The 15,297-nt window shown below is 37.1% G+C and overlaps 1 protein-coding gene across 2 annotated transcripts in view; it reads left to right on the top strand.

The window, feature by feature from the left end:
• The first annotated feature begins 61 nt into the window (after nucleotides 1-61).
• Nucleotides 62-15,297, top strand: part of LOC105381742 (alpha-tocopherol transfer protein-like) — a 29,635-nt gene continuing 14,399 nt past the window's right edge. Inside the window, exon 1 of one of the 2 annotated variants that reach the window (XM_011551537.3) lies at nucleotides 62-402. In XM_011551537.3, the coding sequence (XP_011549839.3) occupies nucleotides 345-402 (58 nt within the window). In that variant the 5' untranslated portion in view covers nucleotides 62-344. Of the gene's footprint in view, nucleotides 403-8,393; nucleotides 8,528-15,297 lie in introns of those variants that run through there. The other variant, XM_011551538.3, reaches the window with a different exon arrangement.

Raw genomic sequence — 15,297 nt, 5'->3', positions numbered from 1 at the left:
TGTAATATTGAGATCCATCTGGCGAGCAGCAGCTGATTCCGAGAGAGTCCGCAGCGCGCAGTCGCGGCCGGGCCCTCGCGACCGACACGCGTGTCAACATCCACCACTAGCAGCTTTTACATAAGCTTTTCGACAATTCATTCGCTAAATACATCCTAATATACCTATGGACTAAAGTGACGGGAAAATACGTGACATCTTTGAAGTTAGATTAGCAATACGTTTTAATTAAAGAAGATCACACAAGTATCTATCGCGGGACCAAAAGCTGCGGATGTATTGTTTGTTTGCAAACAAGTTGTATTAACTTTTAAGTGGACTGCTGTGAATAATAACCAAGAAAAATGCCTGCCGAAGTCGAAGTCACATCAAGAGTCGTTCTTCGAGAGGTTACTCCGGAGAGTGAGTAATTTTATTTATTTCTTAAAAGATTTTTTTAATGATAATTTAATAATTATAAATATCTATGTATAACTACAACTACTAACTAGTAAGTTTACGTAGGTACTGAAAAAAATCTCGAAATTTTATTTGGTACGGTAAGCAAGTACCTAGCTACCTACTACTTATCATCGATTCATCTACCGAGTTGCTGAATGGTTATGAAACAGCTATGTTAATTTCATTTGGTAAATTATAAAATTTAAATGAAGTACGTACCTATAAATAAGAGAATTTCACGCACTCAAAATTTTTGTTTATCTTGATTTTTGCGAAATACACTCGCGAGCAATGAAATAGTTCCAGTAACATAGGTGGAACAGTTTCATTACACTTGAGTGTATATAATTATTGTGTAAACAATAAGTATTGAATTTCATTTTTTATCTATACGAAACTATAACTATATAACTAATATAAAATAATTTATATGAAACTGATTATCAAACATGTACGCAACTACGCACATCTGAAATTGGACAATAGGTAGTAGTATGTAGGTACTTTGAGTTTGAAAATAGTGTCACAAATGTAAATCGCAACTCTTACGAGCACCTTTCGCAAACCTTGTGATACATTTTGTGATTTGTATTTACAAAGTGTTATTTTACTCTAAATTAAGTATTGTGTAAAATCTTTAATGAGTTTCAGATTAAAGATGACATAAGAATTGCATAAATAGCAGTATTGAGACACAAGGCAACTAATAGAAGGTGTATCGCAACAAGCTGAAAGCGACCATTTATCAGTTTTATCACTTATATTTTTCCTTCACAATAATTGAAACGCTTACAGTTAATACTAAACGACTACAAACTTTTACCTTCGATTGAAATTCCTAACTACGCCATCTTTAGGTACTTACCTACCTAAATTTCTATTTTTTAAATAACATTGGACCACCATAGAATTGGTAACAAAAATCATCATCAAAATCCACGAAAATACAACACAAACTCCCTTGCGGGATAGGCAATAGTCATTCGATCCCATGGCCTCTGGGCAGGTGGGTCCTAACTCGAGCCTTTGCGCTGAAGGATTTGGATCGATCTCAAAATTTCGAGCCGCTGTGGAAATTCCAGATACGCGATTGTGTTAATTATTGTCTTTCTATTTTGCTGGTGGTGCTAAGTAGCAGTCTTGGTTATGCCCGAAGGTTGGCTATATTTTCGTCCCCAATAACATTGTGCCTAAACACTGAAATGGACCACACCTACAAAAATATCATTTATAATTATGATAGCTATTATTGGACGACTTTGTTCTTAAATTCAAAAAATGAGTTCATTTCTTACATTTTAGTCTGTAAGTACAAAGATCAGTCTCGGGTCTCAAGACTCTCAAGTCAAGGTGAACGAAAGTTACCTCATAATAAACTTCACCGTGTTATTTGCAATCACACGTAACCGGTTCTTTTTGACCTAGTCGGTATATTTCTAGAGAATTTCGCGATCTTATAAAAATGCTTTGTAAGTGCAGTTTTATTTCATAACCATTGTAGTTTTGGTTTTTTCGTTTATTTGTCTCGAGTTAAACTGAAAGAGGAAAATTCAGTCGCGTGCAGTGTAAATAATGGATTATGGTACAGTAGGAAAGTATATCCTATGCTTAGTAATGAAAATAAATAGCTATAAATTTACAAATGTTGGGCCTTGAGCCTGGTTCACAGAGAAAGAGGGTGAAATGTCACGTATATCACGTTCACAGATATAATGAGGCGTTTGTTAAAAAAAAAAAAGTTCCTTTTTGGAGAAATAGATGGCGTTGTCTGGGGTTGTACCAACTTTCAAACCCTCAGAACACACTCAGATCACAATATGTTATTCTGTGAGGCTAACGAAATGTGAAAGTGACGTATAGTGCCACAAACTTATCTGTTCCGGTGAGAGCGAACTAAATTGGTCCATATAATCTATGTCAATATGAAATTCATTTAGTAAGTAATGAGGTATGGACCAATTTAGTTCGCTCTCACCGGAACAGATAAGTTTGTGGCACTATAAGATAAGATAAGATAGCCATTTATTTAACTCGTTTTTTACAATTTACATGCACATACATTAACAGAAATCATAATATAATAATTTATAAATTTTTTCCATTTCATTACAAATTACGTACTAATTAAATTATATCATAAAAATTATATTAATAGCATTCAAATTAACAGATTAAAAAAAAAAAATAAAAAATAATATGACTTTAATTTCTATTAATTAATTATTAATTTTACATAAAAAAATAAAAAATTCACATGTAAATTAATAGGTACATAATTACTCTCATAAGTTTAAAAAACAATAATAATCTTGAAATAATATAAAAATTGAGAGATTATCCTGTTCTTATATACTATAGGTAGGTAGAATTGTAGTATTATTTTCTCTATGATGTCGATGTCACTGTTGCTTCAGCGTTCAGTGCGATTGTGCGTACAGCCGTTCTTTTCAAGTTTTCTCAGTTTCCTTGTGTTTCTCCTGTATTTATTGAGTTGTAGTTGAGCTATCTGCTCCTCCTCCCTTGATACTGTAGAGTTAGTGCACTTGAGATAGTGACTCTTTTGAGATAGTGACTCTTGTGAGATAGTGACTCTTGTGATAGTGACTGCTATACTGTAATAATGCCTAAGGACTATGGATCATGGTCCCTTGCCAATCTGAAGATAGAGTTACGAAAACGGAATGCCAAACTAACTGGACGGAATCACAACTAGTGAGTTCTTATTCTGAGTTTAGCACTCTTTGCTCTCTATGTAATTTTTGACAGTTGGTAAACTGCGTTTTCACGCCATCTATCGGCTTACCCAAAAGCTCAACTGACAGCTGTCAAGGAAAACGGCTCATTGATCTATTTTTTGTTATGATTTATTTATGAAATTGGATAAATATAGCTGAGTGATGTATTATTTTATTATTATCCACTAACATCCAAGCCGGAAGCTAATAAAACTTATATTTAATAGAGGATCTTATGGAGGAGGCAGATCAGTGATGATCTCCTCACACATTGTGTCTGTTGTAATACTAAAACAAGTTTTTTGATCAATAGATTATTTTCATCTAAGGTCAGGGTCAAACACAAAACCCTTCATTTTGCTTTGCCATTGCATTAGTAGGATGCCGGATGTAAAAATATGAGATGGATATAGGTACCTACGCGTGTCAAGGAAAGCTCGTGTATTTAAATATAAACAATGAACCAATAACGCCTCCTGGGGAGACGTACTTGCTTATATGGAGCAAATAATTGCATAGAAGTATAATGATTATCATCATCAGCCAATAATCATCCACTGCTGGACATAGGCCTCTCCCAAGGAGCGCCACAACACTCGGTCCTCGGCCTTCCTCATCCAACCACTACCCGCCACTCGCCTAAGGTCGTCAGTCCAGCGGGCAGGAGGGCGTCCCACGCTGCGTTTGCCTGTTCGTGGTCTCCACTCGAGAACTCGTCTACCCCAACGGTTATCGGTTCTGATATGACCAGCCCATGATTATGATAACAACGATTTGAACTTCAATAAATTAATTTCCTATAAGTACACTTAAGTTTTGTATCGGAGATCGAACGTAAAAGTTCATTTTTGTTTTCGGGAACATCCCCTTAACATACTTATGTCACGTTGCCAGCTCCATAAACCGTGACCTTTAGAGATCCAAGTGGGCCGAGCTCTCCACGGTAGAAAAGTGTCCTTGGCAGAGCGTCGAGATATCGCAGAAATGCCCTTAAGAACCTTATGGTACCGCTACTTTTCATAGATTTGAACAGCATCATATGAGAAATATTTAAATTTTAAATGTTGAATGTGCAGCTTGTAAAATCATGACTCCATATTTCGTTATCATATCACCCAGAAAGTGAACTGGGCCAGCAGGACACTACAATTACAACTAGGCACATCGTGCTTTGTCGTACAAAATGAGTCATTTGAATCATTTATGCACATTGACCTATCACGCTATATACTCGTAAGTACTTAATATAATATCACAAAACTTTGCCTATGCTGTATATCCAGCTCGTACGTAGGTACAATGTATGTACTACTGGAAACGGTATCTTGGAAGTGAGGAGCTGAAGTTTGAGCTTATGGAGGGGTAGAAATACGTGTAAAAGTATTTTTTAATGAAAAATATACACAAATTTTTGTACGCCATCGCCATTAATTTTTAACCGAATAAAGTCACTGGAATGTTTTTTTTCTATACATCTATAATTGTTTCACTAGGTATGGGTACCAATATTGGCTTCTCCCAAGGGGCGTCACTAGACCTTGTCATCAGCATTTTTATTGAGACATTACCAGCTACCTCCTACCTAAGGTACAATGTAAGGTATTAACTTCTGTGAAATTAGCAACTGTTAACTTAAACAGTTTTATATCTTCATGTAATTCTTTAATGTAGGTATATAGGTATAAGTAACAGAGATTGGACGCAACTCATAGCTGTAACTGTAGCAATTGCTTTGACCTAGTTTGTAAATATAAAAGTGGTAATTTCATTTCACTATCGATCTCAATAACAAGAAGTGTAGGGAGAGTCATTCGAGCTAGAGAGCATTCGTTGCAGTCGGCTGGTCGGTGTGATGTAGTCGATTAGTCGGTAGTGTTGGCCTGTGCCGTAAATTGGGGTGTGCCAATTGCCAACAGTGCCTAGGCACAGGGCGTACAGATATGGCAAGGCGGACACACACAAAATAACCAAGTGAGTGTCAGACGTAGGTTATCAACCCGATATGATATGATATATAACAGTTGTTTTGAAAATAGTGTCCCAAAAAATTTAGAACCCTAAAAACGGAAGGGTCTAGTCGCTCACAACTGGCTCACGAGATGCTAGTTACAACACTGGCGTTGGCACTAGTTGGCAGAGAGTGCAGTGCCCTGCGGCGGCGGCGGCGGCGGCGGCGCAGTGTTCTAGGTCACGGGCTCGATACCGTTAGCCACCTCCGTGTTCGCGCAACCGACCTTTTCTTCCTCGTTGTTATCGAGAAGCACTGTTGAGTGACTCATCTCTTTATTGTTGCCTCGTTAGATATTGTTCCGGACGATTTCATTAGATCTTTATTAAGTGGGTTCCCCTCATCTGGCCTAATCTTTATTGTCCTAAACTCATTTCGCATAACTCGTAAGGTCTAAACTTTTTTGGTAGAATCATCACTTTGCCAAGTCTTATGTGGCATAAGACTCGTTTGGTCTAAAACTCTTTTGGCACAAACTTGAAACACCTAAGTCTCGTTTGCTCTAATTGTTCGTATTGGTATAATCTTGTTTCTCCTAATATTATCTTTACAAATACTATATTAAGTATGTTAAATGTACAAATTGTGGTATTTTTCTCCTACATCCCGAAAATCACGATATTAAATGATCAAAATATCGAAAGTGAATGACCATTATAATTATTACAAACGCCATTAAACCCCATGGGATCGAAACCTAAAGATAGGTGAGACGACGAGCAAAGCGAGGAGGAGCGTGTTAGGTGCACATTATCGTCAAAAGCAAAGCGGAGCGCAGCGAAGCGGAGCGGAGCGTTTCCCACTTAGCGGCCACAATACAAGGCACCAGTTTGCGCTATGTAGGGAGACGCTCCATCAAAGTTAAAGCCAATCGAATATTATTACTTTATATAACCTATGCCATAGCATTATTAGGCTATTCAAGATTTGGCTATACCATTTTTAGGCTAAACAAGATTATGCGAAATAACTTTTTACTAAAAGAGATTTATGCCATACGATTTTCGGCGAAACGAGATTTTGACCAAACGTTACTATGCAATACGAGATTAGGCAAATAAATCTTAGGCCAAAAAAGGTAGAACCTTATTAAGTACCTACTGTAAAATACAAGAGATTGAATGATCTTAATATAGGTACCTAATCTACTTAAATTGTAAATTTGTAACAATGTTAAAATAAAAACGATTCAAATGTAAACCCACCTATCGTGAGTATTGGTTCTAGACATAAGTAAAGGAAAAATTTAACGCCGTCCAAATGTTATCTTTTTTTTTTAATTTCTAAATTATGATTGGCTGTATAAATCAAATGTTTGTATTCCAAATTTAAATTTAGACAGTGCTATCATGTGTGGATTCAGAATCGGTCAATTATTTTTTTACCAAAATCTGAATTCACTAAGCTTTTCTGAAATATCAAATAAGGTTTCTAGCATTTTTACCTATTCTGTGGAATAAATTTAATGTCTTAAAAATATTAAGTACTATATTCCTCTACCCAATGAATTTACTATTAAAGTTTGAGAGACACAGTAAACTATCTGTACTGCCATCTGTTAACGAGTAGCCATATTCATACTTTCGTGCTACTCAGCACTAGATGGCGCTTATCTGTAAAAATAATAATTACAAAATATTACAAAATATGTATATTATAATATTTTTCTATACTACACAATTCCCTCCTCCGATACTTTCAGAGATGTTAGCTATTTTACTGTAAAAAAAAACAAACACACACATCTTGTACTAATGTACTCCCTTGCGGGGTAGGCAGAGGTGCATTGCTGCACCCACTTTTCGCCCACTTTTTTCCCAATGTAATAGGGGGCGGGCCTATTGCCATTTTACGGGCACATCCAAGACCCGAGAACAAATATCTGTGTTTAAACAAATATCTGCCCCAGCCGGGAATCGACCCCGGGACCTTCGTTCGGCTCGGTAGTCAGGGTCACTAACCACTACGCCATTCGGTCGTTTACTGTAAAGTATAACATAGAGGTAAGTACTATTCAAATATATTATCACACAAGGATATTGTAAGTTATTTAAGCGCCGTTTCTTGCCTGTTGAATACAAATAAGAGTTAAAAGTTGAAGCAATAAATTACTTGTAGTTTAATCTAAACAATGTTTAAACCATACAAGTATTAAATTAAAGCATTAAATTTTAATTCTTATTTTTATAGCTCCTAATTCCTGGTACCTACATGGAATCTAGAACTGTGTGGGAAAACCAATGCAAAAACTTTCAGAGAAATCATAACACCGCCGCCTTGCTGCCGCCGCCGCGTAGTCACGGTGAAAAGCTGTACTTTAGTCGTTTTCTAACATCAGCGTAGTGGGTAGTGTACCTAGGTATCGTGATTTTTTTCACTATTTGTAAGTTTTCACCAAATTTCATTTCCAAAGCTATGTATGTACCTAGTGTAGAAGTGTAACCTGTAGGTACTTACGGTAGATCATGTAATAGTTTGATTATTAATTATTGTTATAGTAATGTGGGAACAACATGATGAACAAAATATTTAGTCTAGACAAAACAATAAATAAAACGTCTTCAGGATTGTTCAGGATTGGAATACAGCTTCCTTTTTATAACACAATCTAAATCTAGAACCTTATCAAACTTACAACCTACACATAGTAGACATCAGCCACCGGCATTACTGGCCTTACAATTAGTTACCCGCTGCTGACGGTGGATGCACAAACCACTAATTTCGTGATATAAACAGAAGGGTTACTCTATATACAGAAAAACGAACGAAAGCTATCATGCAATCGGCACGTTGAATACAACGAGATGGAGTCGTGACTCGCGCAGCAGCGCTCCAAAACTAGGTTTTTCGTCATACTCGTATCACATAATAATAACTTGGTCATAAAGGCGGATTCACACACTGTTTAGACGTACATTGCTGAGTCATCATCATCATCACGACCCATTACGTCCCCACTGCTGGGGCACGGGTCTCCTTCCAATGAAGGAAGGGTTTAGGCCTAGTCCACCACGCTGGCCAAGTGCGGGTTGGTGGACCCCAACACAAGCAAGCTTGTGCTGAGAGAGTTGTCGGTCATTGCTGAGTATGTATGGCAAATTCAATATACATACAAAAAGCCCAGCTATGTACGTCTACTAAACAGTGTGTGCATCAGCCTATACTATAATGTATAGAGAGACCCCCCAGTGTGTGACGTGCGCCCGCGCAGCAGTCAACGCCGCCGCCGCCGCCGGCCGCACTCGCCGCAGTCGCAACACGGACGTCGTTGAAGGATCATCTTCTTTAGTGTCTTATTGAAACTGTGATTTTTTGAGAACTGAGGTGACCATGGGGAATTGTACGTATTTTTTATCAAGTATATTTTCGATACATTTATTCACTTAATTTTATTTTATATTGAGCGAAATTTTATGTTTTGCTCATGAACGGTAACGGTTTTGGAACTACCTGCATTTTTTCAATTAAGTACCTTACTAATGTTTGTAATCAATGTTTATACGTTTATTAAATTGCAATGAAAGGTAGAAAGCAATGGCTCTTGTCTTGAGTCTAGCTTTCTATTGCGAGAGTGCACCTGCAACCTAAGAACAGCACCTATTTAGTTAAGTAAAAGCTCTGTAGATAGGTGGGTGATTTTATCGCCATGTCGATATCAATTACCAAACCATTACCATTACCTACTTACTTACACTTCAGTACAACAGGTTCAATACTATAAGTAAGTAATTCATAATTGGATGCACCAAATTGTATGCAATTGATGATTAATCACGCATTTAATTGCATATAATTATAGGTACCTCCATTAGATATTAGAAATCAGGTGCTTTATCATTGAATACTAAGTCATTATTAATTTAGATGCGGTAGGCAATTATTTCTGTGATTTTAAACACTTTGTTCGGGTTGTTGCTAAGTCGGTAATGTTGCAGTTGATTATGAATATTGCTATAAGTACCTACTATTAATTTATTCAAATCAATGTTAAGGGACAGCTTAAAATAGCATCCGGAGCATCCCTATCTTCATCATGATAGCATCCTGTAAACGTCTCATGCTGAAAATGGGCATCTTTCATGGCGCGTCACATCAGGAACGCTTTAGACAATTTTAACTCTTCTTAATTTATAAAAGTTTTTAAATTTATGTAACCGACATGGTATAGCGACAGTAATTTTCCCTATCTACTTATCTTACTGAAAAATTTGATTCGGTACCTATCTGTTAGTTGTCCGAAATGTTTGTAAACACTGTTCTTAAAAATTCGGTTACAGAGCATTGAACCTTACCTAGATGCTGACTAAGTACACTTGCAAAGCAGATTGAACCAGTTTGATGATGAAGTACCGTTTAATACGTGCCTCTAACTACCCACTTTCTCACCAACAGTTCCAACCGTTTTGTATATCGAATGATAGGTGCTTCTGTACAATATTCACTGTTGGTCTATTCAACTGTGAATAGCTTAGGGAATCATCATCATCTGTGGTCATCGACACTGTGCCCTCTGCACAGTGAATGCTATGTTTCTTCGATCCGGGTTATTTGTTGCAAAATCACCTAGCTTAATCATTTATTGCATCCATAAGTTTTACACAGGCGTTAAATAAATTTGATTAAATTAGGAACTTTATGGAGCCTGTTAGGTACCAACAGCAAATTAAAACTAAATAAAAGGATGTAGGTACGTATAGTCAATAATATTGCGTTTTTTAATTGAAGAGCATTTATTCGCTAAATGTTGCACAGATACCAAACTTTTTACCTACAATGGGATGAGATCTTAAACCACTTTTTTAAAATGGCAAGACGAGTAGTTAAATAAATTTAATGGTGGCGAGTTATGTCACGTCCCGCGGTCACCCACTGGCCGAAACCAATGAAGGCAAACGAGGAGTGTTATGTATCACAAAATACATAAAGTACTTTACTTATAGGAATGTTTCTTCTGTGATGAAATTATTGTGGATCAGTTTTATCGTATTGGCGCCTTCTAAGTTCGATCATAGAGTATATCTAGATCATCAATGTTCTATAATGATCGTATTATATAGCTCGCTCGGAGTCTGCCTAAAGTTGATCTTAGCTGCTTCTATTGCATTGGTACTACTTATTTGGGTTTAGCCAACCGGCCATCAACCGGCGGAAAAATCCAATTGTTTGAACCAAGCTAGAAGAAAAGCTTTTAACTTCTCATTAAATACCAATTTAGTTTTCTTAAATTAAATTGGTAAATTTACAGATACAGTCATTAACAAACTTATTTATCTTATAACCCCCGAATTCATAGACCGTATTTTAAGTTTAGAGAAGGTTTACAAATGACTTTGAAACACGAGTTTCATTTCAACTATTAATTTAGACACCTTAATTACTCACTTACACTTTATTTAAACTTTTTAAACAGTAACAAAGCTTATTTATCAGTAATTCACATGCACATTTGTAACAATTGTAACTTCGAACCGCCATTCATATTTTTTTCTGATCCCTACTTTTTTAATCCTGTGTTGCCAGTATCGTCTTTAATCATGTGTTGTAAGCGACAAAAATGCACAAAATAATTATAACATATTTAAAAATATTGGAAAATAACAACAATTTTTAACAAAGGAATAGTTATAGCTAACAGACGGCCGTCCTGTTATTGGAATGCCCCTATTCCACATCGGCCATACTGAATATCATAAAGAGAATTTAATTAGTGAGCATTACCTACCTAAAAAAAAAACATAATACACAAGCTAACACAATTAATTGCTGAGGTAAGAATATTAACCAACATACGGAGTCGACATTCATAGTAGGTAAATAAATCAAATTAATAACAAAAAAAAAAAACTTTCATACATGTTTCAATTCTTACATTACAACGACACAACAGGCTCACCAAGGCCAAATCAAGGCTGTAGTTAAAATATTATAATGAATAATTTTACTAATACAATTAGTATAGAGAAGCATCTTCCGTGGATCTTTTCTCCGTTTTCTTTTCAGAATCCCATGCTGGTTGAGTGAGAGCACTTGCATCTTCCCTGTTATTCGTAGAATCTTGAGGACTCCTGCGAAAGTACAAAATCTATGAGTAAATGTATAATACTTAATCAATAATTTATCGTTGGTTGTAGGAATATGAATCCATGAGTCTAATTCAGTACCAGTTAGCATTGCTAAACACAATGTCACCTTAACAGATAATAGTACCAGTGAGTGCTGCTTATCACAGTCAATCTCACCTTAACAGATAATAGTACCAGTGAGTGCTGCTTATAGCAGTCAGTCACCTTAACAAATAATAGTACCAGTGAGTGCTGCTTACCACAGTCAATCTCACCTTAACAGATAATAGTACCAGTGAGTGCTGCTTACCACAGTCAATCTCACCTTAACAAATAATAGTACCAGTGAGTGCTGCATATTACAGTCAATCTCACCTTAACAGATAATAGTACCAGTGAGTGCTGCTTATAGCAGTCAGTCACCTTAACAGATAATAGTACCAGTGAGTGCTGCTTATCACAGTCAATCTCACCTTAACAGATAATAGTACCAGTGAGTGCTGCTTATAGCAGTCAGTCACCTTAACAAATAATAGTACCAGTGAGTGCTGCTTACCACAGTCAATCTCACCTTAACAGATAATAGTACCAGTGAGTGCTGCTTACCAGTCAATCTCACCTTAACAGATAATAGTACCAGTGAGTGCTGCTTACCACAGTCAATCTCACCTTAACAGATAATAGTACCAGTGAGTGCTGCTTATAGCAGTCAGTCACCTTAACAAATAATAGTACCAGTGAGTGCTGTTTACCACAGTCAATCTCACCTTAACAGATAATAGTACCAGTGAGTGCTGCTTATCGCAGGCAGTCACCTTAACAAGAAATAGTAGACTAGGTTTACACATACCTTCTAATTTTAGCCCTTCAGCGACATATAATCCATTCTTCAGCTTTACTCAGCTGCATTAATCACATGAGTGTCGTCTTTCTGAAAATGTTAACTAATGGGATTGGGACTCAAATGATGGTAGGATTGATTTGTAAATAGGCTAGTCCAACTCATAGTAGTTCATTAGTGTTAGTCATAACGACATTATCGTTCGAGTCATCTTCATTTTCAGTAGTCTCTAAGTCATCGTCATTGTCGCTTTCATCTGATGTCGCAAAAGTAATCCATTTTTTTAATGCATCAGCAGGGTAGACACTCTTGTATTTACGTTTTGAATGTCCGTCTATGCTAGATACTTGATAACGATCGTTTTTAAGTACAGCGCTTATCTTAAATGGTCCTCTAAATTTTGGTAATAGTTTTTTGCTTTTGCCGTTTGCTGGATAATTATGATTTGGAATCATTACAAGATCATTTAATTCAAAGAACTTTGTGGGTGCTTTATTTAGATCATATCGAGTTTTCATAGCCTGTTGATTTTTCCTAATAGTTTCTGCAGCGGTTTCACGCGCTATACTTCGTGTTTCATCTATAGTATTTTTAACCGATTCTGTCACCATATTCTCCTCATCACTGACAATCGGAGATGTAATTTTTTCTTTGTTTTCTGACTCAGAAACCAACGCATTTTGAACTGCATTAAGGATTGGGCCCTCCGAAGGGTTGACGGTCCTATGCCCAAATACTATCTCTGACGGGGATAGACCAGTGCCTTTATTTTGAGTGTTATTTAAACTCCATTGCACGGAATTCACGTGACAATCCCAGTCTCGTTCATCCATGCCATGATTAGACGCTGCAAGGGACTCTAATATAGTACGGTTGTACCTCTCAATTTGCCCATTAGCACGCGGCGTTGCTACCGCGTTCAGAATGTGTTTCGTCCCGATGGTTTTCATGTATTTACTAAATGTAGCAGAGGTAAAGCTTGTCCCCCTGTCAGATATAATAACTTTCGGGCATCCGATCATACTGAATATATCGACTAAGATCTTGATGGTGGTTTTACTCTTAAGATTTTTAACCGGCTTAATAAATATAAATTTGCTAAACCCGTCTATGATTCCTAAAATGTACGAATTACCGTTTCGGCTCCTGATAAACGGGCCCAGGTGGTCCATATGCAACGTATGGAAAGGAATATTTGTTTTCGGAATCGGGTGCAGGTAGCCACTTCTTTTTGCAGTAGAGGTTTTGCTATACGCGCAATTTAGACATGCTGAGACATACTTTCGAACGAATTTATTCATCTTAGGGAACCAATAATCTTTTTTCATTTTGTCCAGTGTCTTTTCTACTGAAAAGTGACCCGCTTCATCATGACTGAGCTGACACACACGCCACCGGGCGCCATTTGGTACAACCCATTTCAATTCATTGTTAATTTTTTTGTATATATTATTATCTTTAATTTCATAACTATCCATGATGTCGCTAACCTCTTTACGGCCAGCTTTAATAATTGAGGTAATCAATTTAATTTTCGGATCCGACATTTGGACAGATTGTAGCCATTCAGTAGTGGTTACGTTCATGACCTCGAACTCACGTGCATCGTCGTGATCGTCGTGATCGGTGCCTTGAAGAGGATTTCGGCTTAAAGCATCCACGTGCCGCATGCTTTCTCCGGGTCGATACTCAATACTAAAATTGTATTCTTGCAGTAACAACCACCATCGAGCAATTCGGGGCACTAAATCACGTTTGGTCAATGTGGTTATAAGTGCGTTGCAGTCGGTGTATACCTTAAACGGAAGACCTATTAAGTATGTACGAAACTTTTTTAAAGATAATACCACGGCCAGAGTTTCTAACTCGTATGAATGTAGGTGTTCTTCTTCTTTTGAGGTTTGCTTACTGAAATATGCGACCGGTTTGAACGGAGAGATTAAGTCTGCCTTTTGAAGTAAAATTCCACCAACGCCAAGTTTACTTGCGTCACAATGTACCTCAGTAATATATTTCGGGTTGTACAGGGCAAGAATAGGCCTAGCAATCAAATTGGACTTTAACGTTTTGAAGGCGTCATCTTGATCTTTTTGCCACTGCCAGGGAGTATTCGTCTTGGTAAGAAGTGTTAACGGTTTTGCTATGCTAGCAAATCCGGGAATGAATCGGCGAAAGAAACTTGCTAGTCCTACGAATTGCCTGACTTGGTGAACATTCGTAGGTGTTGGAAATGATGCCACCGCCTCAATTTTTCGGTTGCCCGGTCTAAGACCGTCGCTTGAAATTTCATAGCCTAGATAGTCGAGGTTCTTTTGAAAGAAATGACATTTCGCAATATTTAGTGTTAAACCGGCATTACGCAACGATGCAAGAATCTTTCGAAGTTTCAGTAGTCCCTCATCTATAGTTGATGCTGGGGATAATAAATCGTCCATATAGGGAATCGCTAACTCATACCTGTCTTTTCCAAGGGCCTTGTTTATCATATGCTGGAATACAGCTGGTGCATTGACAAGTCCGAACGGCATTCGCGTGTATTCGTAATGACCATCGGGAGTCACGAAGGCAGTTAAGTGTCTAGAGCTCTCTGCCATGGGAATTTGATAGTACCCAGATTTGAGGTCTAAGCTAGTGAAGTATGATTTACCACTAAGACGATCTAAAATATCATCTATTACAGGCATTGGATATGAATCCTTAAAAGTTTTCTTATTTAATGCCCGATAATCAACGCATAGTCGGTAATCATTATTTTTCTTTTTTACAAGGACTATGGGACTCGCGTATGATGAATTGGACTCTTGTATAATTTTTGTGTCAAGGAGCTCATTGATTAAGTCACGAACTATTAACCGTTCACTATAAGGTAATCTGTATGGTTTGTATGTAACTGGGGTGTCATCTTGCAGCTTAATATGCATTTGTGTAATGTTCATAGTACCTAATTCGGTTAAATTTAAAGCAAAACAATCTCTAAATTCGTTTAATAAGTCTAAAAGCATTGTTTTATGTTCATATGAAACGTCATTTCCTACGTTTAGCATGTCTATGGTAATAAGTCCTGGATCATTATTTTGGTCAGTCTGTGTAAAAGTAATTTTCCGTACCTACCTCAAACTCTGGTGGTGGTTTTGTAGGAATTAATTCTGCTAGTGACGGTAAGCAATATACTCTCGCCACTAGTCTATTTTTCTTTAAAGTGACCGC

Source organism: Plutella xylostella, chromosome 4 (assembly GCF_932276165.1).
Source record: "Plutella xylostella chromosome 4, ilPluXylo3.1, whole genome shotgun sequence".
NCBI lineage: Eukaryota > Metazoa > Arthropoda > Insecta > Lepidoptera > Plutellidae > Plutella > Plutella xylostella.
The sequence above is the reverse complement of the archived record's forward strand: the minus strand, read 5'-3'. Positions and strand labels throughout refer to the sequence as shown.